This window comes from Macaca thibetana, chromosome 3 (genome assembly GCF_024542745.1).
Source record: "Macaca thibetana thibetana isolate TM-01 chromosome 3, ASM2454274v1, whole genome shotgun sequence".
In the NCBI taxonomy this organism is placed as follows: domain Eukaryota; kingdom Metazoa; phylum Chordata; class Mammalia; order Primates; family Cercopithecidae; genus Macaca; species Macaca thibetana.
Genome location: NC_065580.1, coordinates 166601758 through 166624126, shown reverse-complemented (window position 1 = coordinate 166624126; position 22369 = coordinate 166601758). Strand labels below are relative to the sequence as shown.

The 22369-nt window shown below is 38.0% G+C and overlaps 3 protein-coding genes across 3 annotated transcripts in view; 1 reads left to right on the top strand and 2 right to left on the bottom strand.

Annotated features, from left to right (window-relative positions):
* The window catches only part of TIAM1 (TIAM Rac1 associated GEF 1), a 1375699-nt gene that overhangs the window by 104874 nt on the left and 1248456 nt on the right, over positions 1-22369 (bottom strand). The gene's annotated exons all lie outside the window — the stretch shown is intronic.
* LOC126951701 (keratin-associated protein 13-3) lies at positions 8192-9493 on the bottom strand. Its single transcript, XM_050786066.1, has one exon. It carries the CDS (start codon positions 9070-9072, stop codon positions 8566-8568), a length of 507 nt encoding a protein of 168 aa, XP_050642023.1. The 5' UTR covers positions 9073-9493; the 3' UTR covers positions 8192-8565.
* LOC126951703 (keratin-associated protein 13-4) lies at positions 11960-14177 on the top strand. The gene has a single exon (XM_050786068.1). The coding sequence runs from the start codon at positions 13439-13441 to the stop codon at positions 13907-13909; it is 471 nt and encodes a 156-aa protein (XP_050642025.1). The 5' UTR covers positions 11960-13438; the 3' UTR covers positions 13910-14177.

The window sequence follows — 22369 nt, the reverse complement described above, 5'->3', positions numbered from 1 at the left end:
ACATTAAAGAATACTTTCTGGCTAAGCCAAAGCCATCTTGGATTAATGGAAATGATGTGCCTATTTTAGATATAAAAGTGGTTCTCTGGCCTCTGGAAATACTCTAGTTAGAAAAGCAAACTACCTTTTAAAGACTAATCAGTGATAGTTTCAATAATAATTACACAATTATATAGTGAAGCATGCTTACACAGCTGGTAGTTATAATGTTGGAGACAATAAATTTGCAATATCAAAACTGGTTCTGAAGTTAAAAAGATTAACATCTAACTTCAGGATGAAATAATGATAAATTTATCATCATATTGTAAACTCTATCATTATATCGTTATAAACTTCATCATTATATTTCAAGAAACTATCCCAATGCCATATTAAAGTTTCTCTAGAAATGGCCAGCCCAAATCCCTGAGTCTTTTGCAACATTTTGAATTTACCAGGATTAAGGTAGGTTTCTCCCTGTATTCCAGCAATTCAGGAACAGTAATTCCAAATCTCCAGTTCCCTACAAAGGCGGTCCTGCTGTCTACCAGATTTCTGTTAGATCTCTCATGGGCTTTGCCTCTACAATGGTGTGGGTTTCCACTGCTGCCTTCCCCGTTTGATCTGTTACACTCATTAGCTCTGCGAGTCTTGAGTCTGGGGGTTCAGGTCTTAAGTTCCTGCTGCCCAAGCAACTGTATTTCCAGAAATTATCAGCCATCTAGCTACTGATCAGCATGTGGTTCTGACTTCCAGGAATTACTGTATTCAGTTTCCCAGGAAACTCATCATGAATCATTTATATGCAATTGATTTTATCAATTTTTATTTATTTATTCTTGTCACTTTAGTGATTACAGATAACAACTTTGTTCCCCCCAAACTTAACTCCTGTATTTTTCATTAGTCATGCCTCAGTAGCATTTTGTCACATCTCAAAATAGGATTCATCTGGCTCTGTTCTTAGGGAATGCATGATGAAAAAATGTTTTATTATATTTTTCAAGGAAAATGCATCCATTCATGGGCTACCCTATAATGAGAACATTTTAAAACAATTTTTTGAAATACAGTTTCTGTTCCTCTGAATTTACCATTTACCTGGTTTAATCGATATTAACCAAATAATTATTTAATTACAATAGTTATTAAAGCTGTGAATAAGCAGCCTCAACATATAAGAACACTTAACAAAGAGGTGTCACCTATTTAGAAGTCAGCAAAGGTTCCCAAAGAAAGTATCCTATCAGCTGAATCTAGATAGTGAGTAAAAATGCTTGATTGGGGTGAGAAACTGGAATAAGCATATGCAATTAGAAGGTGCTTTGCACTAATTTGAATGAAAAAGATAAAAAGCTATGATTAGTGATATCCAATCATCAGACTATATGTACTCATTGTACATTGCAAGTTCTGTCTCACGTTTCTACATAAACCCTCTTTTACTGTAAACCAACTAAATTTCAGTTCTTCCCTAAATACAAAATATGCGTTTTTTTTTTTCTCTCTGCTTTGGTCATTTTACTTCACCTTCTCATACTTCCCTTAGCTATTCTCATAGTTCTTGTGATTTTGATATTCAAGATAGCCCCAACTTTTAGATACATGTTTAAAAGTTCTTCTGAAATTGGCGCTAAACTGAATTAGAATGAAATTTAAAGAGTGAGGTAGTCAGGATACGATGGTATAGTGAATGTGGTGATCTTGAATAGGAGAAATTCAATTAAACTGCTGTGTGTAAATACCCCACTTTCTGAGCTGAGAGAGTTTGAAAATGGAGTTCTCAGGCTCCCTGGGGATGGCAGAGGGGGCATGTTGTTGCAGATGCCTTCTAAGTTAACTCAATTAATAATATCAATCATCTTTTACATGTCTTCCTGGTCAGATATTACTTGATACTATAAACAATAGGCACTTAAAACCAAAAATATACATATTTATTAATTGTCATGAACAAAAACAAAGGTAGCACACTACACACTCATACATACACACGCAAATCAACCATATTGCACATTCCCACATTTCTAGTCAACATTGAACTATTGGTCTTACAATGAAACAGCAAAAAATAATAATAACAGGAAGTGAGTGGTAAAACATTCTAGTCACAGGTGCAACTGCTCGCATCGAAAATCCTAAGTAAGCTATAAAATTACTATAGAAATATCGATTTTGTCTATACAAATGAAAAGCATATGAAAAATTAAGTTTAAAAATATATTGTAATATCAAAACATATCATTTGTGGAATACATTTCAAGATCTTGAGTCATATCATGGATCTATAAATTTAGGGATAATTTTTATTATCTCGAATTCACGGATCCAACACATTCCAAACAAAAGTGCCAAAATTGCCAAAAATTGAAAAATCAACTGAAATGTATAAAGTTTAATGGAGGAAGAATAGGCAACACAATCTTAAAAAGGGGGAAATAAAACAGAAAGATGTATATTAAAATATTGTGGTACTGGAATTAAGTATAGATAATTAAATTAGTGGAACAAAATAGAGTTATGCAACAGATCCACGTGTGCTACCTATTTTTTACAAAGATGTGAAATCAATTCGAATGTAAAAAAATGTCTTTTCAACAGATGGTATTAGAGTCACTGATATGTGTCAGTATCCAGGCATCTGGAGCACCCACTCTCCTGGATTAGGAGTTTAGGGCACCCTTCCTATCTTTGCAGAGATCTTGAGATTGAGGAGCTTTTCCACCTCCATACCTGACCCATCTCTGAGTGTTTGGTGTCTGCCGACAGAATTCTCCCTCAAGGCTGGTGCTTGTGCCTGTTATCAGGGGACCTGTGGGCAGAACTGCCAAGTCTGGACCTGCCCATCTTGACCGCTGCTCCCATGGAGCTGAGCAGGGAGCTCAAACCAGTGTGCACTCCACAAATCAGCCCATTGGCTAAGGGAACAGAGAGCTTCTCTCAGTAAACAAGGATCAGGTTATATACCTAGCCACGTGGGCTGCAACTGGCTGTTTTCCATCGGCGCCATCTACTGACGTGCAAATCAAACCACACAGTCCAATATAAAACATGCCAACAGAGTGCATAGGGCTGTAGGAGCAAAGCCAAAAACCCTACCCAGCATTCTCTACAGTCGCACCCCCTAAGGAGGTAGGAAGGGGAAAGGGAGAGAAAAACAGAGAAATAAAGAAAAAGAAAAAATACTACTCCCCACATAAATAATTACAATAATTAGAAGTACCAATGTTTCCAGATGAGAAGAAACTAGCACAAGAATTCTGGCACCATGAAAAATCTGTAATGACACCACGAAAGGATTACACTAGCTCTGCAGCAATGATCCTTAGCCAAAATGGAAACTCAGAATTGATAGATAAAGAATTCAAAGCATGGATGGCAAGGAAGCTCAATGAGATCCAAGACAAGGTTGAAAATCAACAGAAAGAAACTTTTCCTTTTGTGGGATAGATCTTTGTCTACCCCTTTACTTTGGGCCTAGGGGTGTCATAGTGTGTGTGAGGGGTCTCTTAAACACAGCAAATTAATATTCTTTTTTATATTCAATTTGCCATTCTGTGCCATTCAAATGACACATTAGGCCATTCATTTACATTCAAGGTTAATTTTGATATGTGAAGTTTTTATCCTATCATGAAGCTGTTAGCTGGCTGCTTTGTTGATACTCTATTCTGTGGTTGTTTTATAGGGTCTGTAAGCTATGTACTTAAATATGTGTTTGTGGCAGCAGTTACCCCCCCCCCCCAACGTTTAGAACTCCTTTAAGCTGTCTTGTAAGGCTGTTCTAGTGGTAATAAATTCCGTTTGAGTTTGCTTGTCTGGAAGATTTCATTCCTCCTTTCCTTATGAAGCTTAGTTTGTCTTAACAGAAAATCCTTGATTGGAATTTCTTGTCTTTAAGAATGCTTAAAATAGGCCCCTAATCTCGCTTGTAAGGTTCTGCTGAAAAGTCCACTGTTAGCCTGATGGAGTTCTCTTTGTACATGATCTGACTTTTTTCTCTGGTTGCCTTTAAAAAATTTTGTTTAGTATTGGCCTTGGACAGTCTGGTGACTATATGCCTTGGTGACATTCATTTTGTAGTGCAAATTACAGGTGTTCTCTGGATTTCTTGTATCGCAATATCTATCTCTCAGTCAACATTAGGGAAATTTTATTAATTGATTCCCTCAAATATGTTTTTCAGGTTGTTTACTTTTTCTTCTTCTCTCTCAGGAATACTAATAATTTATAGGACTTGTCACTTTACATAGTCCCATATTTCTCAAAGACTTCAATTTTTTAAAAACTCTTCTTTTTAAATTTTTGTCTACCTAGGAGAGTTCAATATTCAAGCTCTGAAATTATTTCTTCTGCTTGGCTCAGTCTATTGATAAAGCTTTAAATGGTGTTTTAAAATTCCTTAAGTGAGTTTCTCATTTCAAGAAGCTCTGACTTATTTCTTTTTAAGATGTTAACTCTTTCTTCATTTCTTCATTTCCTGGATTACTACAGAATAGTCTACCCAACTACTACAGAATATGTATTATTCTTTTCTGCACACACAACGTATTGCAAGATTGACCATATGCTTGGGCATAAAATAAGTCTCAATAAATTAAAAAAAGAGAACTCATTTCACCATACTCTCAGACCACAGTGTAATAAAAATGGAAATTAACATGAAGACTATCTCTCAAAACCACACAATTGCCTTGCAATTAAACAGCTGAATGACTTAGGGGTTAAAAAATGAAATCAAGGCAGAATTTAAAAATTCTTTGAAATGAATGAAAATGGAGACACAACATACCAAAATCTTTGGGATGCAGCAAAAGCAGTGTTCACAGGAAAGTTTATAGAGCAAAATGCCTACCTCAAAAAGTTATAAAGATCTCAAATTAAAGATTTAGCATCACACCCAGAGAAACTAGGAAAACAATAATAAACTAATCACAAACCTAGCAGAAGAAAAGAAACAAGCAAAATCAAAGCACACATGGAAAAAAATTGAGACCTGAATATTGATACAAAGAATCAATTAAACAAAAAGCTGGTTCTTGGGAAGGATAAACAAGATAATCAATAGATCACTAGTTAGATTAACAAAAAATAGAAGAGATAAGATTCAAATAAACATGATCAGAAATGAAAAAGGTGACATTACAATGAATCTCACACAGACACAAAAGATCCTCAGAGACTATTACAAATACCTCTATTGAATCAGGAAGAAATTGAAACTCTGGAGAGATGAATATTGAGTTCTGAAATTGAATAAATAATAAAAAAACTACCAACCAACCAACCAACCAAAAAAAAAAAAAAAAAAAAAAAAAAAAGCTCAGTACCAGATGGATTTACAGCTGAATTCTACCAGATGTACAATCAAGAGCTGGTCCCAATTCTATTGAAACTATTCCCAAAACTTGAAGAGGAGGGACTCCTCCCTAACTCATTCTATGAAGTCAGCATCAGCCTGATATAAAACATGGCAGAAACAAAATCAGAAAAGACAATTACAGTCCAATATTCCTAATAAAATAAACACAAAAAAACTTAACAAAACATTAGCAAACAGAATCCAATAGCATATCAAAAAGTTAATTTACAGTGATCAAATAGGCTTTATTCCTGGAATGTAATGTTGTGTAACCAGGCGACCCCAATGTAATTATAAGTATGAAGTGGGAGGTAAAGGCAGAAAAGTAGGTCTAAGTGATGCACTATGAGAATGATTGGGCCCACCACTACTGTCTTTGGAGACAGAGGAATGGGGCCATGAACTAAAAATGTAGGTGGCCTCTAGAACATCCATCTCCAAACTTTTTGGTACCAGGGACAGGTTTCCTGAAAGAGTTTTTCCACAGAATGGAGGAGAGGGGAGGGATGGTTTTGGAATGATTCAAGAACATTCCATTTATTGTGCACTTTGTTTCTATTATTAATACATTGTAATATACCATGAAATAACACAAATACAACTCACCATAATGTAGAATCAGTGGGAGACCTGGGCTTGTTTTTCTGCACCTAGATGGTCCCGTATTCAGATGATGGAAGCCAGATCATCAGGCATTAGATTCTCATAAGGAACCTGCAACCAAGATCTCTTGCATGTGCAGTTCACAACAGGGTTTGTGCTCTGATGAGAATCTAATGCTGCCGCTGATCTGACAGAAGATAGAGCTCAGACAGTAACCATTGCTCAACTGCCACTCACCTCCTGCTGTGCTGCCTGGTTCCTAACATGCCATGGACCAGTACCAGTTCATGGCCCAGAGGTTGACGACCTCTGCTCTAGAATCTATAAAAAGCAAGGAAATAGATTCTCCCTTAGAGCCTCTGGAAAGAAACTCAGCCCTGCCAATATACTTTGATTTAGCCCGGTGAGGTCATCAGATTCATCAGATTTTGACCTATAGAATTAAAAGATAATAAATTTGTATTGCTTACAACTGTAAGTTTAATGTAATTTGCGATGGCAGTAATAGGAAACCAAGATTAGAGTGTATTTCTGAAAGCCAGAAGACCATTCCTGCATCTGCAATTTGGAGACAATAATAGAGAAGACCTCAGCCTGGCCAAGAAGCTATAGGTGCTCCTCATTAAACCCTTGCCATTGCCTATGTTTTGGGGAGCATAAGGCTTGATCATTACTCTTGGGTAAATACTATGAGCATGGGACTAACTAGAATCACTAAAATTTAAAAAATCAATGAAATTATTAAAAGTACTGAGTTTATAGAGGATGTCACAATTTGTCATTTTAATTTTTGTAACTCGATCACTGATAATTTTTCCTATGCATTTTCTTTCATTGTTCCTTATTTCTCTCCTCTAACTATATAAGCACCATGACTATTTCCTAAATTGATGGAGGAGAAGGAGGAGGGAGAGAAGAAGAGGAAAATAGGGAGCAAATGAGGGAAGTGAGGCGACAAGAGAAAATGTCACAGCTGGACAGATCCAATAAAATAAATTGGGTGGAATAAAGTAGTTCTACTCACAGCTCTACAATAACTTGCTGAGCAACATTTTAAAATTCTATCCAATGCTGCTGTTTCCATTTCCACCTCTGTAGAATAAGGATGTTGAAGTCGATGAACTCTACAGTTCTCTTTGTATTTCATATTTTATTGCATTAGCAGTAAAAGAGGAAGTAAAGAGAACATGATGAGATGACTGTGATATACTTATGACTAAGGTTTTTTGCCAAGTATCTAATACTCTGCATTCTATTTCTAATTTCAGAGACTGTTCGAAGATCTTATAAAATAAAGAATAGGAAAATACTTGAACATTGCTTGTTTTATATAAATATTATGTCTCCCATTACCATCATATTGCCTTAGTACTTTACTTTTTATAACACTTGGATGTAAGAAAGCAGAACAGCATAAGTACAGCCTATCCAATTTTATTTCAAGATACAACAAAAAATCATTTTTGATGATAGTAAAGGCTTCAGAGTTTTCAATTAGATTAGATATTTTGGCAAAGAACCCAGGTACGACTAACACCTGCTGAGCCTACTTCCTTCCCATCAACGTTTGTTGCCTGCCTTTTTAAACAAATGGAGATCATTTGAGCAGATTGAAAATAGTAATTGGGGTACTGGGATTTAGCTAATTAAAAATAAGTGATACTGCTGCACTGTCATTACCTTATGCTCATAGGTGCTCTTTTCTAAACATTTACATCCATGTGTTGGTCTTACATTTTAATACACTTCATGAACAGGCCTAATCATATAAATAAAAATTTTGTTCATGTACTCTTCAAACTTTTCTGATACATTCTGTCCTTAGACATGCATGGCATATTCAAGGAGTGAACAAAGATAGTCAATGCTTTTTATATTATCTCAGTAACTTACTTTTCATAACACTTTGATGTGAAAGAGCAGAACAATGTAAGTACAGCCTATCCAATTTTATTTCAGGATGCAACCCAAACAATCATTTTTGATGATTTTGATGAAAGGCTATCATCAAAAATGATAGCAAAGGCTATCTTAACTATCCTAACAAGGGTACTTAAGAGAAAGGCTATCCTTGGAAACTGTGAGAATCCCAGAAACTCCTGCTTAAAGAGGAGGAAAATATCTAAAACCCAACCAAAATTAGTGCAGAGACACCATAATCTGGGCATTGCAAAGCCCATTACTAGAAGCAGTGACAATGCACATCCTAGTCAATGCTTTACTAATAAATAATATTAACACGTTTGGACAGAAGAATGAAGAGTTTATTAAAATAAAATCTTTTTCATTTATCTCTTTTGGAAAGAAATACAAAACTATAAATTGTATCTATAATGCAGTTTGGATCATTCATTGATCCAATGGCTTCAGATATCTGAATTATAGAATCCATGCCTTTCCTTCCCAGAGTTATAGATCCAGATTGATCCAGTTATAGATCAGTCATTGATCCAAACTGCAGTTTGACAGGACTAACATACAAGCCAGTTTTTGAAGACTGGAAAGTAAAGTAGACCTGGTCATCAATAATATTAGAATACTTCTCAAAAGAGGAAATTAATAGATGACTTTATACTAAAGATACGCATTTCTCAAATGGGTTTGAGCAGTCACATTAGTCAGTAGAAACCAGATCTACAGAATGGCTGATAACAAGATGAATGGAACCACCTCCTAAATGGGTAGCAGAATCTGGATCTATAACTCTGGGAAGGGAAGACATGGATTCTATAATTCAGATATCTGAAGCCATTGGATCCACAACCCAGTGAGGAGCAGCTCCTGGATCCACAGCTCGGGGAGCAGCAGCTATTGGATCCAAAACTCCGAGATCCAACGTGCATAGTCGGGCAAGAATTGCAGAGCATGTGGGTCTTGGGGTAGTAGCAGGAGGTCTGGCAGGGGCTGAACTCCACACAGGATGTCTGACAGCTGTTGGGCCTCCAGCAGGTCTCCTGACAGCCCCTATAGAGAGAGGAACCCAGCTGGCAGGTGCTGGGAGAACAGAGATCAGTGCTGTAGACCAGGTTACTGGGGTAGGAAGAGCCACAGGAAGATCCTGGGTAGCGCAGGTAGCCCCCACAGGAGCAGGCGGGGAAGCTTCCAGAGCAGCAGTTGTAGGACATGTTGACGGGAGATGTGAGTTCAGCTGAGTGTCCCTGGGAAGATTCTGAGTTTTAATGTTGCATCCTGGACAGTGCCATTTATATTCTCTCAGCAATAGGTGTGGTGCCCAACAGAGTCATCCTTCACATTTTTGTGCTCCCTCATTTACATATGTGTAACTGAGCAATCTTGTCTGTAATTGCATCTGAATAGTTTTCCACATGTTGTATTTATGGGTGCTATAATTTTGGTGTTATAACACAAAGTCAATGAACTGCACTTACGTCAGAAATGCTATGACTGTTTTGTATTAATGCTTATTTTATTATGTCTAGGAAGGCACCTCCTTTTCCTCCTAGCATAATTTTCATGTGTCTTGTTATTGGCTGTTATGGGCCAATAGTTTTCCCTAAACAGTGAGAAATGAGATAAAGTTACGTGTCTTTTTTTGTCATTGGATTAGAGATACAACTTTGGCCTTAATGAGAAACCTGCTAAAAACTAAACCTACTTATCACCATCCTTTCTCATTCTACAAAAGTTTCCTTCATCTATTGCATACTACTACCCACTGTGTCTCACATCCAATGTAGAAGAAAAAGTATAAGTCAAGACAAATTGAATAACATTGATGCCTATGACCAGAAGGAAACCTGGACAATTATTTGGAGATGTGGTGACAGCAAAGGATGGAACTGAGACAATCACAAATGAAAACCAATTCGGGGCCTTATGAAGAGAATCAAAGTGGCAGATAAACATCATTGAAATGTGAGGGAAAAAATAAATGAATTTCAGATTCAATGCATCTAATATGAGGTCCATGGTCCTAACAGATTCTCATTCACATGTGTGGCAGCCTGGAGAATTCACATCTCGGATCTTAAATTACAGGAGGCTTAAATACCCAATGACCCTACCTGCTGTGTTCTAAAAGTTAACACTGCACTTTTTGGGAAGGCTTGCTTTCTCTGGGCTGCTCCCAGGCAAAGACTGAGCACAGTGGAGATATAGGGATTCCTGGAAGATACTTGACAGCCAGCTTTGACTCAGGGTTTCCTCAATGACCTTAAAGAGCTACTGTCCCCTGCATAGGTCTCAAGCACTTCTTTCTCTTTTTCTTTCTCCTTCACTTGGGCCAGACCTATGTCCAAATCTTACAACTCTCCCAACCTCTCCCAGGGGAGACTCTGGAAAGAGAAAAAATGCAGAATGTCTGTAAATATTGAATCTTGTTTATACTTTTTAAAAAGTGATACTGTTTGGATTTGTGTCCCTGCCCAAATCTCAGGTCAAATCGTAATCCGCAATATTGGGGAAGGCCTGGTGGGAGGTGATTGGATCATGGGTGTGGACTTCCCCTTTGCTGTTCTCATGCTGGTGAGTGAGTTCTCATGAGATCTGGTTGTTTAAAAATGTGTAGCACTTCCCCCTTCACTCTCTTCCTTCTGCTCCAGCCTCGTAGGACTGCCTGCTTCCCCTTCATTTTCCACCACGATTGTAAGTTTCCTGAGGCCTGCCCAGCCATGCGTCCTGTACAGCCTGCAGAATTGTGAATCAATTAAACCTCTTTATAAATTACCTGCTAATTTATAAAGAAGTAGTAGTTTATAGCAGTATGAGAATAGACTAATACAAAAAGTAAACCAATTTTTTGATGGATAGTAAAAAATTTAAACTGAACATTTTATCTCGAGTATGCCAATCAGGGTAAACAACAAAAAAATTATTTCAGTTGTTCAATGATTTAAAGAAACAATAAAAAAACCTTTTGAGTTTAGTTTTGGAGCTTATATTCAGACACTCTCCAGGTAATGTCCGCTAAAACCCATTTTTTCAGCCATCTCCACCTTAGTTAGACTAGATCTACACCATTCTCCTATTATTTCACATGTGAGTTGATGCCTTTTATCAAGATTGGTAAATTCCCAACTGTACTCTCTTCAAATATTGTTTCTGCCCCATTCTCTCCTCTTTCTTTTGCTTAGATACCTATGATAAGCAAGGTACACTTTTTATCTACATTACATATGACTCATACTCTTTTTTTCTATTTTCAATCTTTATGTAGAAGTATTGGCTTTTGCTTATTGAGGTTGTAACCTGGACGGTTAGTGAAAACAAGATTTTCCAGCATGTTAGAGACAAGTTGACTGGTATTTTAGAAAAGAGAAGCAGGTAGGTGCCAAAAGTTGTAATTTTCAACTATGGATGAGACTCTGTTGAAAACATATCTCAAATATCCAAAGCCATTATTCATAGCCCAGTGAAAAGAATCATCTGTCAAAAGATCAGAAGGCTTTTGATGTATATCCCTGAGCCATATATTTTATGTGAAAGATCTCAATTTTTAATTGTTGATAAGTAATTCAGTTAAAAAAAGAAACAACAATGATGAGGCTCCATATTAGACAAAACAAATAATACGATCTCCAAGATTAAGTGAGTCCAAAGTCGTGGCATTTACAAGTTCTTCTTAAACTTTTATGAAATTAATGTGAACAAAGTTTTAGAGATTTAGAGGCAGAGAGAAGGGAAGAACACCTCTTTTCACAATAACTGGTTCAGAAAAGGATTTTTGAATAAGGAACCTGGATTAACTGAAGACAAATTCACTAAATCCCTCAGTTTCGCCTGAATAAATTCATGCTCCCCATTTAACTCGTAAGTTTGGTATTCAAGATTATTTTAAAGAGTTACGTTTGAAACAAAAGAAAGGGGAAGGAATAGTTTCCAAACCTACTTTCTAAGGCACAAGGTAAGGAGAAATCAACTGCTATTGAAAAATAGAAAGTAACTCACGGAATAGATACTTGAATTGGCCGTATTTGCTTCTTTCTTCATTCTTCTTCCTTCTGGAAGGCCTATATTAAGTTACTTTTCAATATTGCCACACATTTTAATCGAGAAAATTTCTAACATTATTGTTGTAAGTTTATTATATTTTATTATAAAATAAAACCATGACAGTATACTTTCTTTGGTCCTGAATATAATTTAACTACTTGTATTTCAACATAGAATATTTTGTGAATAAACTTACAGAGTGGCTATCCTCAAAGAATATGACAAAGCTGTCCAATTTTTATTTTTCAATATGGAATCTATAATTCAGCAGAGGCAAACAAACAAATGAACAAAACATAAAATATGACAAGTGAAAAAAGAAAAGAACAAAAGATAAAATCAAACTTAAGCACAGAAGAAAAAAAAGAAAAATAGAGGGAAAGAGAGTCAGAGGAAGAGAGAGACAGAAAATAAGAGAGGAACATTCATCTACCATGCTGAGGAAAAGAGGACTAGGGAACAAAGAAACTTCCCATTTTCATAGGAAAATGTAGGATGGTACCTGGTTCTACAAGTGGCAAAAAGTCATTGAAAACCAGTAGTATGGAAAGGTAGAGACATTCTAAGAAAGTAGAAGCCCTGGATAATTATAAAAGTAGCTGATAAATATATCAAAGTTCATAAGATTTGCTAATTTTGAAAATTTTTGCTCATGAAGACATTGAGACAAGACACATGCCAGCTTGAATGCAATAGGGAAAAAATTCTGAAATTCCTGAATTAACTTTTTGTTTCTCTTTCACTTGTTTCCTCCCTTCAGCAGATAAGCATTTAGCTGTTTGGCAGAATAGAGATGGACCTCAAATTGATCTTCTCTGTAACTGTGTGTCAGTCAAACTTCTTTTTGTTATCTTGTCTTTAAATACATGGCAAGGTTTCTTTCAGTTTCTGGCCATTTCTTTCTATCTCTTTGGTTTGCCTGTTCTTGATCTTTCTTCACTGGATATGAGACACACTTTATAACTGTAGTACTTAATGTATTAATTTTCTCTTACTGCCCTAAAAAATAACCACAAAGTAATTTTGGAGTATAGCAATGAATGGTGACAAGACAGATCATTTTCACAAATGTTCTCATCCAGGTAGAAACTAATCCATTGCACCAGAAAAAAACTAATGTATCTCTTTCCCCACTCTTAGGAGGAAAACATCCACTAGCAAAGCCAGATGTGAGTACACAGGAAAAGAGGCAGGTAGCATGTGCCAAAGAAACAGGAAGAGCTTTCCTTGTCATGATGAACTAGACATTAACGTAAAACAGTCATAGCATTTCTGACATAAGTGCAGTTCATTGGCTTTGTGCTGTAACACCAAAATTATAGCACCCATAAATACAATACATGGAAAAGTATTCAAATGCAATTACAGACAAGATTATGGAGTTACATATATGTAAATGAGGGACCACAAATATGTAAAGGATGACTCTGTTGGGCACCACACCTATTGCTGAGAGGATATAAATGCCCTTGTCCAGGATGCAACATTAAAACTCAGAATCTTCCCGGGTACACTCAACTGAACTCACATCTCATCAGCATGTCCTACAACTGCTGCTCTGGAAACTTCTCCTCCCGCTCCTTTGGGGGCTACCTGCACTACCCAGGCTGCAACCCCTACAGCACTGCACTCTGCTCTCCCAGCATCTGCCAGCTGGGCTCCTCTCTCTACAGGAACTGTCAGAAGACCTGCTGGGAGCCCACCAGCTGCCGGAAATCCTGCTACCGCCGCAGGACCTCCATGCTCTGCAGTCCCTGCCAGACGACTTGCAGCAGATCTCTAGGCTTTGGGTCCAGCAGCTGTCACTCCCAGGGCTATGGATCTAGGAGCTGCTACTCGCTGGGAAGTGGATCCAGTGGCTTCAGATTCCTGAAATATGGAGGTTGTGGTTTTCCTTCCCTGAGTTATGGATCCAGATTCTGCTACCCAAACTACTTAGCTTCTAGAGCCTGGCAGTCTTCTTGTTATAGACCAATCTGTGGATCTCGCTTCTATCAATTCACCTGCTAAATTTCTAGATCCTTTTGAGTATTGGGATCAAAGTCTCTACTGAATGCAGCCATTGTTTTCATTCTTGCCAGTTCCCAATATCCTTTTATTCTTCTTCCACCAGCTTCTTGCATCACCAACTTCTGGCAGACTGTGAAATTAATAAGTAACCTAATATTAAGTTCTAATATCTTTACCATTGATCGAATATATGCTATCTGATTTTCATCCAAAAACTGTTGAAAATGGAAATTTTAATCTAATAAATTTATGTAATCTGGCACCCAAATATATTGTTCACATTGTTATTATTTTATTATTACTATTTTGCTTACATTTTTGCATTCAAGAATTTTGGAGATTTAAGTAAAAATCAATATGACTGTGTAACTGGATTTGGGGCACATATAATGTGACAGATTTGAGATCATTTCTCTTGAAATTAGGTATGTTGTCTATTAAGAGTAATCATTTCTGGAAGACCATAGTTTGCATCTGCAGACTTGTCTCAACAGCAGTGAGAGTTGTCTAAGAATGAAGGACATGCATTTCTGCTGATATAGGAAAGCAGATTTGATGAATAAACTAGAAATGTAGACAACAAGACTAGGATGTAATTTATAAGGTAAACTGTATGCTTATACTAAAGGTTACTTAAAGTCTAGTATCTGAATGTGGATTTTCAACCAAGAGAAAAGTGAAGCTTAAACAACTGCTAGGACAGACACTTTGCTCTTTGTTAGCAGGCATAAGTGCCAAGGTTCCTACCTCCCACTGGTAAGGAGAGTAAGGATCGTTCACCAGTGATCTTAAGTGGGAATGATTGGGTCCAGGAGGCTTGGGTAACCTACTGATGCGTCCTCAAGGCTCAACCCCAATCAAGCTAACGGCAACACACCTAAGCCATGTTGAACACGCATTTATATCCATTAGTCTTACGTGGATCCTCCTCTCCCCAGAACAGAGCTAATGTCAAAGATTTGGGTTCAAACAGTTTATGTAGCACAAGATCCCAGGAAGCAAGTAGGAGACACTATGAAAGATGAAAGAATCAAAGAGGAAAATCTAAAGAAAGGGTGCATTTTTGAGTTTACTTTATGAAGAGCAACTTGGCTCAATCTTGTAAGGACCTTTTAGGAGCATGTAGAATGACTTGGAATTGTCCACCACAGGATCAGATCAACGTGGAAAAACATTTATCCATCCACTTCTTTCTCCCATTGGCTGAACAATATCCAAGATGTGTAATTTTCAGGAACCTTATAATTATGCAAGGGAAGAATCACAGTGGTCTCCTTCTGTTTTCCTAGTTGTGACCTGGGAGAAGCCCGGGTACAGTAAAAGTGGTGTTGCATATGATTGAGGGCAGATGTTGTCTACATAAAGGTGGTTGGGTGGTTGAAGCCAACATAAAATGGTTTGCATTGCTATGCCTGTGGTCATAGGTGAGTGTATACCACACAAGAAAGCGAAAGACGTATCAGGTAACAGATTTTCATTTAATACTTATCCCTATGAAAAGACAAATATTATATACTATAGACCTTTACACGCATGGGGGAATGGAGACTCTAAAAGGGTTTAAAACTGGCCAAGGCTTATAGAACAAAGATCTGGTAGAATATGATCTCTTGAATGAATCTTGTTTTGTTATTCTTTTCTGTTTTTTCTTTTCTTTTTATTAAAAAAATACAACTCCTAGTTTAACCAAGGAATACTTAGTATTTCTAGTACTACAGAAATACTACAAAATTACTATTCATCTAAATAGATATAATCCACTATTGGATTTATTTGTTTAGCCTCATGAGTAGTGTCAGTAATAAAGAATGAAAATACAAATAAATTTAGAGTTTAGGAGAAGAGCTCCAAAGAAGGTGAATTAATTTATTTAAATAACATTTTAACTATTATAACAGATACTAGAGTAATAGAAAAATATTCGATGGCACCTCAGGAAGAAAATGTTAGGAATTCTGAGTGCTATGACATATCTTAACATTTTAATTATTATAGTGAGTATAACTTAGTTTTTTCAGATTTAGGATCCAAGATGATAGATATAAAGTGCTGCCTTCAATAATACCAAACATTATGAACAAGAATGGTGAAATTGCAGACTCTTGTGACATCTCACTAATAATGTAAACCAGAGTCCCATTTTGGTGAGGTTGGACTGAAGGAGAATAAAACCAATCAGAGTAAATTCATGGCAATGTTCTTTTATTATTATTATTATTATTATTATTATTATTATACTTTAATTTCTAGGGTACATGTGCATAACATGCAGGTTTGTTACATATGTATAATTGTGCCATGTTGGTGTGCTGCACCCATCAACTAGTCAGCACCCGTCAACTCGTCCATTACATCAGGTAGAACTCCCAATGCAATCCCTCCCCCTCCCCCCTCCCCGTGATAGGCCCCAGTGTATGATGTTCCCCTTCCCGAGTCCAAGTGATCTCATTGTTCAGTTCCCACCTATGAGTGAGAACATGCAGTGTTTGGTTTTCTGTTCTTGTGATAGTTTGCTAAGAATGATGGTTTCCAGCTGCATCCATGTCCCTACAAAGGACACAAACTCATCCTTTTTTATGGCTGCATAGTATTCCATGGTGTATATGTGCCACATTTTCTTAATCCAGTCTGTCACTGATGGACATTTGGGTTGATTCCAAGTCTTTGCTATTGTGAATAGAATAAACATACGTGTGCATGTGTCTTTATAGCAGCATGATTTATAATCCTTTGGGTATATACCCAGTAATGGGATGGCTGGGTCATATGGTACATCTACTTCTAGATCCTTGAGGAATCACCATACTGTTTTCCATAATGGTTGAACTAGTTTACAATCCCACCAACAGTGTAAAAGTGTTCCTATTTCTCCACATCCTCACCAGCATCTGTTGTTTCCTGACTTTTTAATGATTGCCATTCTAACTGGTGTGAGATGGTATCTCATTGTGGTTTTGATTTGCATTTCTCTGATGGCCAGTGATGATGAGCATTTTTTCATGTGTCTGTTGGGTGTATGAATGTCTTCTTTTGAGAAATGTCTGTTCATATCCTCTGCCCACTTTTTGATGGGGTTGTTTGTTTTTTTCTTGTAAATTTGTTTGAGTTCTTTATAGGTTCTGGATATTAGCCCTTTGTCAGATGAGTAGATTGCAAAAATTTTCTCCCCATTCTGTAGGTTGCCTGTTCACTCTGATGGTAGTTTCTTTTGCTGTGCAGAAGCTCTTTAGTTTAATTAGATCCCATTTGTCAATTTTGGCTTTTGTTGCCGTTGCTTTTGGTGTTTTAGACATGAAGTCTTTGCCCATGCCTGTGTCCTGAATGGTACTACCTAGGTTTTCTTCTAGGGTTTTTATGGTATTAGGTCTAACATTTAAGTCTCTAATCCATCTTGAATTAATTTTCGTATAAGGAGTAAGGAAAGGATCCAGTTTCAGCTTTCTACTTATGGCTAGCCGATTTTCCCAGCACCATTTATTAAATAGGGAATCCTTTCCCCATTTCTTGTTTTGGTCAGGTTTGTCAAAGATCAGATGGCTATAGATGTGTGGTATTATTTCTGAGGACTCTGTTCTGTTCCATTGGTCTATATCTCTGTTTTGGTACCAGTACCATGCTGTTTTGATTACTGTAGCCTTGTAGTATAGTTTGAAGTCAGGTAGCGTGATGCCTCCAGCTTTGTTCTTTTGACTTAGGATTGTCTTGGAGATGCGGGCCCTGTTTTGGTTCCATATGAACTTTAAAGTAGTTTTTTTCCAATTCTGTGAAGAAACTCATTGGTAGCTTGATGGGGATGGCATTGAATCTATAAATAACCTTGGGCAGTATGGCCATTTTCATGATATTGATTCTTCCTATCCATGAGCATGGTATGTTCTTCCATTTGTTTGTGACCTCTTTTATTTCACTGAGCAGTGGTTTGTAGTTCTCCTTGAAGAGGTCCTTTACATCCCTTGTGAGTTGGATTCTTAGGTATTTTATTCTCTTTGAAGCAATTGTGAATGGAAGTTCATTCATGATTTGGCTCTCTGTTTGTCTGTTACCGGTGTATAAGAATGCTTGTGATTTTTGCACATTAATTTTGTATCCTGAGACTTTGCTGAAGTTGCTTATCAGCTTAAGGAGATTTTGGGCTGAGACAATGGGATTTTCTAAATATACAATCATGTCATCTGCAAAGAGGGACAGTTTGACTTCTTCTTTTCCTAACTGAATAGCCTTGATTTCTTTCTCTTGCCTGATTGCCATAGCCAGAACTTCCAACACTATGATGAATAGGAGTGGTGAGAGAGGGCATCCCTGTCTTGTGCCAGTTTTCAAAGGGAATTTTTCCAGTTTTTGCCCATTCAGTATAATATTGGCTGTGGGTTTGTCATAAATAGCTCTTATTATTTTGAGGTACGTTCCATCAATACCGAATTTATTGAGCGTTTTTAGTATGAAGGGCTGTTGAATTTTGTCAAATGCCTTTTCTTTTTCTATTGAGATAATCATGTGGTTCTTGTCTTTGGTTCTGTTTATATGCTGGATTATGTTTATTGATTTGCGAATGTTGAACCAGCCTTGCATCCCAGGGATGAAGCCCACTTGATCATGGTGGATAAGCTTTTTGATGTGCTGCTGAATCCGGTTTGCCAGTATTTTATCGAGGATTTTTGCATCGATGTTCATCAGGGATATTGGTCTAAAATTCTCTTTTTTTGTTGTGTCTCTGCCAGGCTTTGCTATCAGGATGATGTTGGCCTCATAAAATGAGTTAGGGAGGATTCCCTCTTTTTCTATTGATTGGAATAGTTTCAGAAGGAATGGTACCAGCTCCTCCTTGTACCTCTGGTAGAATTCAGCTGTGAATCCATCTGGTCCTGGACTTTTTTTGGTTGGCAGGCTGTTAATTATTACCTCAATTTCAGAGCCTGCTATTGGTCTATTCAGGGATTCAACTTCTTCCTGGTTTAGTCTTGGAAGAGTGTAAGTGTCCAGGAAATTATCCATTTCTTCTAGATTTTCCAGTTTATTTGCGTAGAGGTGTTTATATTATTCTCTGATGGTAGTTTGTATTTCTGTGGGGTCGGTGGTGATATCCCCTTTATCATTTTTTATTGCGTCGATTTGATTCGTCTCTCTTTTCTTCTTTATTAGTCTTGCTAGCGGTCTGTCAACTTTGTTGATCTTTTCAAAAAACCAACTCCTGAATTCATTGATTTTTTGGAGGGTTTTTTGTGTCTCTATCTCCTTCAGTTCTGCTCTGATCTTAGTTATTTCTTGCCTTCTACTAGCTTTCGAATGTGTTTGCTCTTGCTTCTCTAGTTCTTTTAATTGTGTTGTTAGAGTGTCAATTTTATATCTTTCCAGCTTTCTCTTGTGGGCATTTAGTGCTATAAATTTCCCTCTACACACTGCTTTAAATGCATCCCAGAGATTCTGGTATGTTGTATCTTTGTTCTCATTGGTTTCAAAGAACATCTTTATTTCTGCCTTCATTTCGTTATGTACCCAGTAGTCATTCAGGAGCAAGTTGTTCAGCTTCCATGTAGTTGAGCAGTTTTGATTGAATTTCTTAGTCCTGAGTTCTAGTTTGATTGCACTGTGGTCTGAGAGACAGTTTGTTATAATTTCTGTTCTTGTACATTTGCTGAGGAGTGCTTTACTTCCAATTACGTGGTCAATTTTGGAATAAGTGCGATGTGGTGCTGAGAAGAAAGTATATTCTGTTGATTTGGGGTGGAGAGTTCTATAGATGTCTATTAGGTCTGCTTGGTGCAGAGATGAGTTCAATTCCTGGATATCCTTGTTAACTTTCTGTCTCGTTGATCTGATTAATGTTGACAGTGGAGTGTTGAAGTCTCCCATTATTATTGTATGGGAGTCTAAGTCTCTTTGTAAGTCTCTAAGGACTTGCTTTATAAATCTGGGTGCTCCTGTATTGGGTGCATATATATTTAGGATAGTTATCTCTTCCTGTTGAATTGATCCTTTTACCATTATGTAATGGCCTTCTTTGTCTCTTTTGATCTTTGATGGTTTATAGTCTGTTTTATCAGAGACTAGTATTGCAACCCCTGCTTTTTTTTGTTCTCCATTTGCTTGGTAAATCTTCCTCTATCCCTTTATTTTGAGCCTATGTATGTCTCTGCATGTGAGATGGGTCTCCTGAATACAGCAGATTGATGTGTCTTGACTCTTTATCCAGTTTGCCAGTCTGTGTCTTTTAATTGGACCATTTAGTCCATTTACATTTAAGGTTAATATTGTTATGTGTGAACTTGATCCTGCCATTGTGATATTAACTGGTTATTTTGCTCGTTAGTTTGCAGTTTCTTCCTAGCTTCGATGGTCTTTACATTTTGGCATGTTTTTGCAATGGCTGGTACCGGTTGTTCCTTTCCATGTTTAGTGCTTCCTTCAGGGTCTCTTGTAAGGCAGGCCTAGTGGTGACAAAATCTCTAAGCATTTGCTTATCTGTAAAGGATTTTATTTCTCCTTCACTTATGAAACTTAGTTTGGCTGGATATGAAATTCTGGGTTGAAAATTCTTTTCTTTAAGAATGTTGAATATTGGCCCCCACTCTCTTCTGGCTTGTAGAGTTTCTGCCGAGAGATCTGCTGTTAGTCTGATGGGCTTCCCTTTGTGGGTAACCCGACCTTTCTCTCTGACTGCCCTTAAGATTTTTTTTCTTCATTTCAACTTTGGTGAATCTGGCAATTATGTGTCTTGGAGTTGCTCTTCTCGAGGAGTATCTTTGTGGCGTTCTCTGTATTTCCTGGATTTGAATGTTGGCCTGCCCTACTAGGTTGGGGAAGTTCTCCTGGATGATATCCTGCAGAGTGTTTTCCAGCTTGGTTCCATTTTCCCCCTCACTTTCAGGCACCCCAATCAGACGTAGATTTGGTCTTTTTACGTAATCCCATACTTCTTGCAGGCTTTGTTCATTTCTTTTTCTTCTTTTTTCTTTTGGTTTCTCTTCTCGCTTCATTTCATTCATTTGATCCTCAATCGCTGATACTCTTTCTTCCAGCTGATCGAGTTGGTTACTGAAGCTTGTGCATTTATCACATATTTCTCGTGTCATGGTTTTCATCTCTTTCATTTCATTTATGACCTTTTCTGCATTAATTACTCTAGCTATCAATTCTTCCACTTTTTTTTTCAAGATTTTTAGTTTCTTTGCGCTGGGTACGTAATTCCTCCTTTAGCTCTGAGAAATTTGATGGACTGAAGCCTTCTTCTCTCATCTCGTCAAAGTCATTCTCCGTCCAGCTTTGATCCGTTGCTGGCGATAAGCTGCGCTCCTTTGCCGGGGGAGATGCGCTCTTATTTTTTGAATTTCCAGCTTTTCTGCCTTGCTTTTTCCCCATCTTTGTGGTTTTATCTGCCTCTGGTCTTTGATGATGGTGACGTACTGATGGGGTTTTGGTGTAGGTGTCGTTCCTATTTGATAGTTTTCCTTCTAACAGTCAGGACCCTCAGCTGTAGGTCTGTTGGAGATTGCTTGAGGTCCACTCCAGACCCTGTTTGCCTGAGTATCAGCAGCAGAGGCTGCAGAAGATAGAATATTGCTGAACAGCGAGTATACCTGTCTGATTCTTGCTTTGGAGGCTTCCTCTCAGGGGCGTACTCCACCCTGTGAGGTGTGGGGTGTCAGACTGCCCCTAGTGGGGGATGTCTGTCCCAGTTTGGCTACTCAGGGATCAGGGACCCACTTGAGCAGGCAGTCTGTCCGTTCTCAGATCTCAACCTCCGTGTTGGGAGATCCACTGCTCTCTTCAAAGCTGTCAGACAGAGTCGTTTGCGTCTGCAGAGGTTTCTGCTGCTTTTGTTGTTGTTTAGCTGTGCCCTGTCCCCAGAGGTGGAGTCTACAGAGACAGGCAGGTTTCTTTGAGCTGCTGTGAGCTCCACCCAGTTCGAGCTTCCCAGCGGCTTTGTTTACCTACTTAAGCCTCAGCAATGGCGGGCGCCCCTCCCCCAGCCTTGCTGCTGCCTTGCCACGATATCGCAGACTGCTGTGCTAACAATGAGAGAGGCTCCGTGGGCGTGGGACCCTCCCGGCCAGGTGTGGGATATACTCTCCTGTTGTGCCCGTTTGCTTAAAGCGCAGTATTAGGGTGGGACGTACCCGATTTTCCAGGTGTTGTGTGTCTCAGTTCCCCTGGCTAGGAAAAGGGATTCCCTTCCCCCTTGCGCTTCCCAGGTGAGGCGATGCCTCGCCCTGCTTCAGCTCTCGCTGGTCAGGCTGCAGCAGCTGACCAGCACCGATTGTCCGGCACTCCCTAGTGAGATGAACCCAGTACCTCAGTTGAAAATGCAGAAATCACCGATCTTTTGTGTCACTCGCACTGGGAGTTGGAGAATCATATTTTGTATTTTCTTTACTTTAGGCCTTGGCTCACACCGGCAATGTTCTTGAGTAAAGTAGCAATATAGAGTGTAGAAGCAGCCTACGATGTGTAAAAAATATTGAT

What these genes read in the sequence shown, in the direction of transcription:
- LOC126951701 (XM_050786066.1), bottom strand. Translation starts at nt 9,072, where the DNA reads ATGTCCTACAACTGCTGCTCTGGAAGCTTCCCCGCCTGCTCCTGTGGG.
- LOC126951703 (XM_050786068.1), top strand. Translation starts at nt 13,439, where the DNA reads ATGTCCTACAACTGCTGCTCTGGAAACTTCTCCTCCCGCTCCTTTGGG.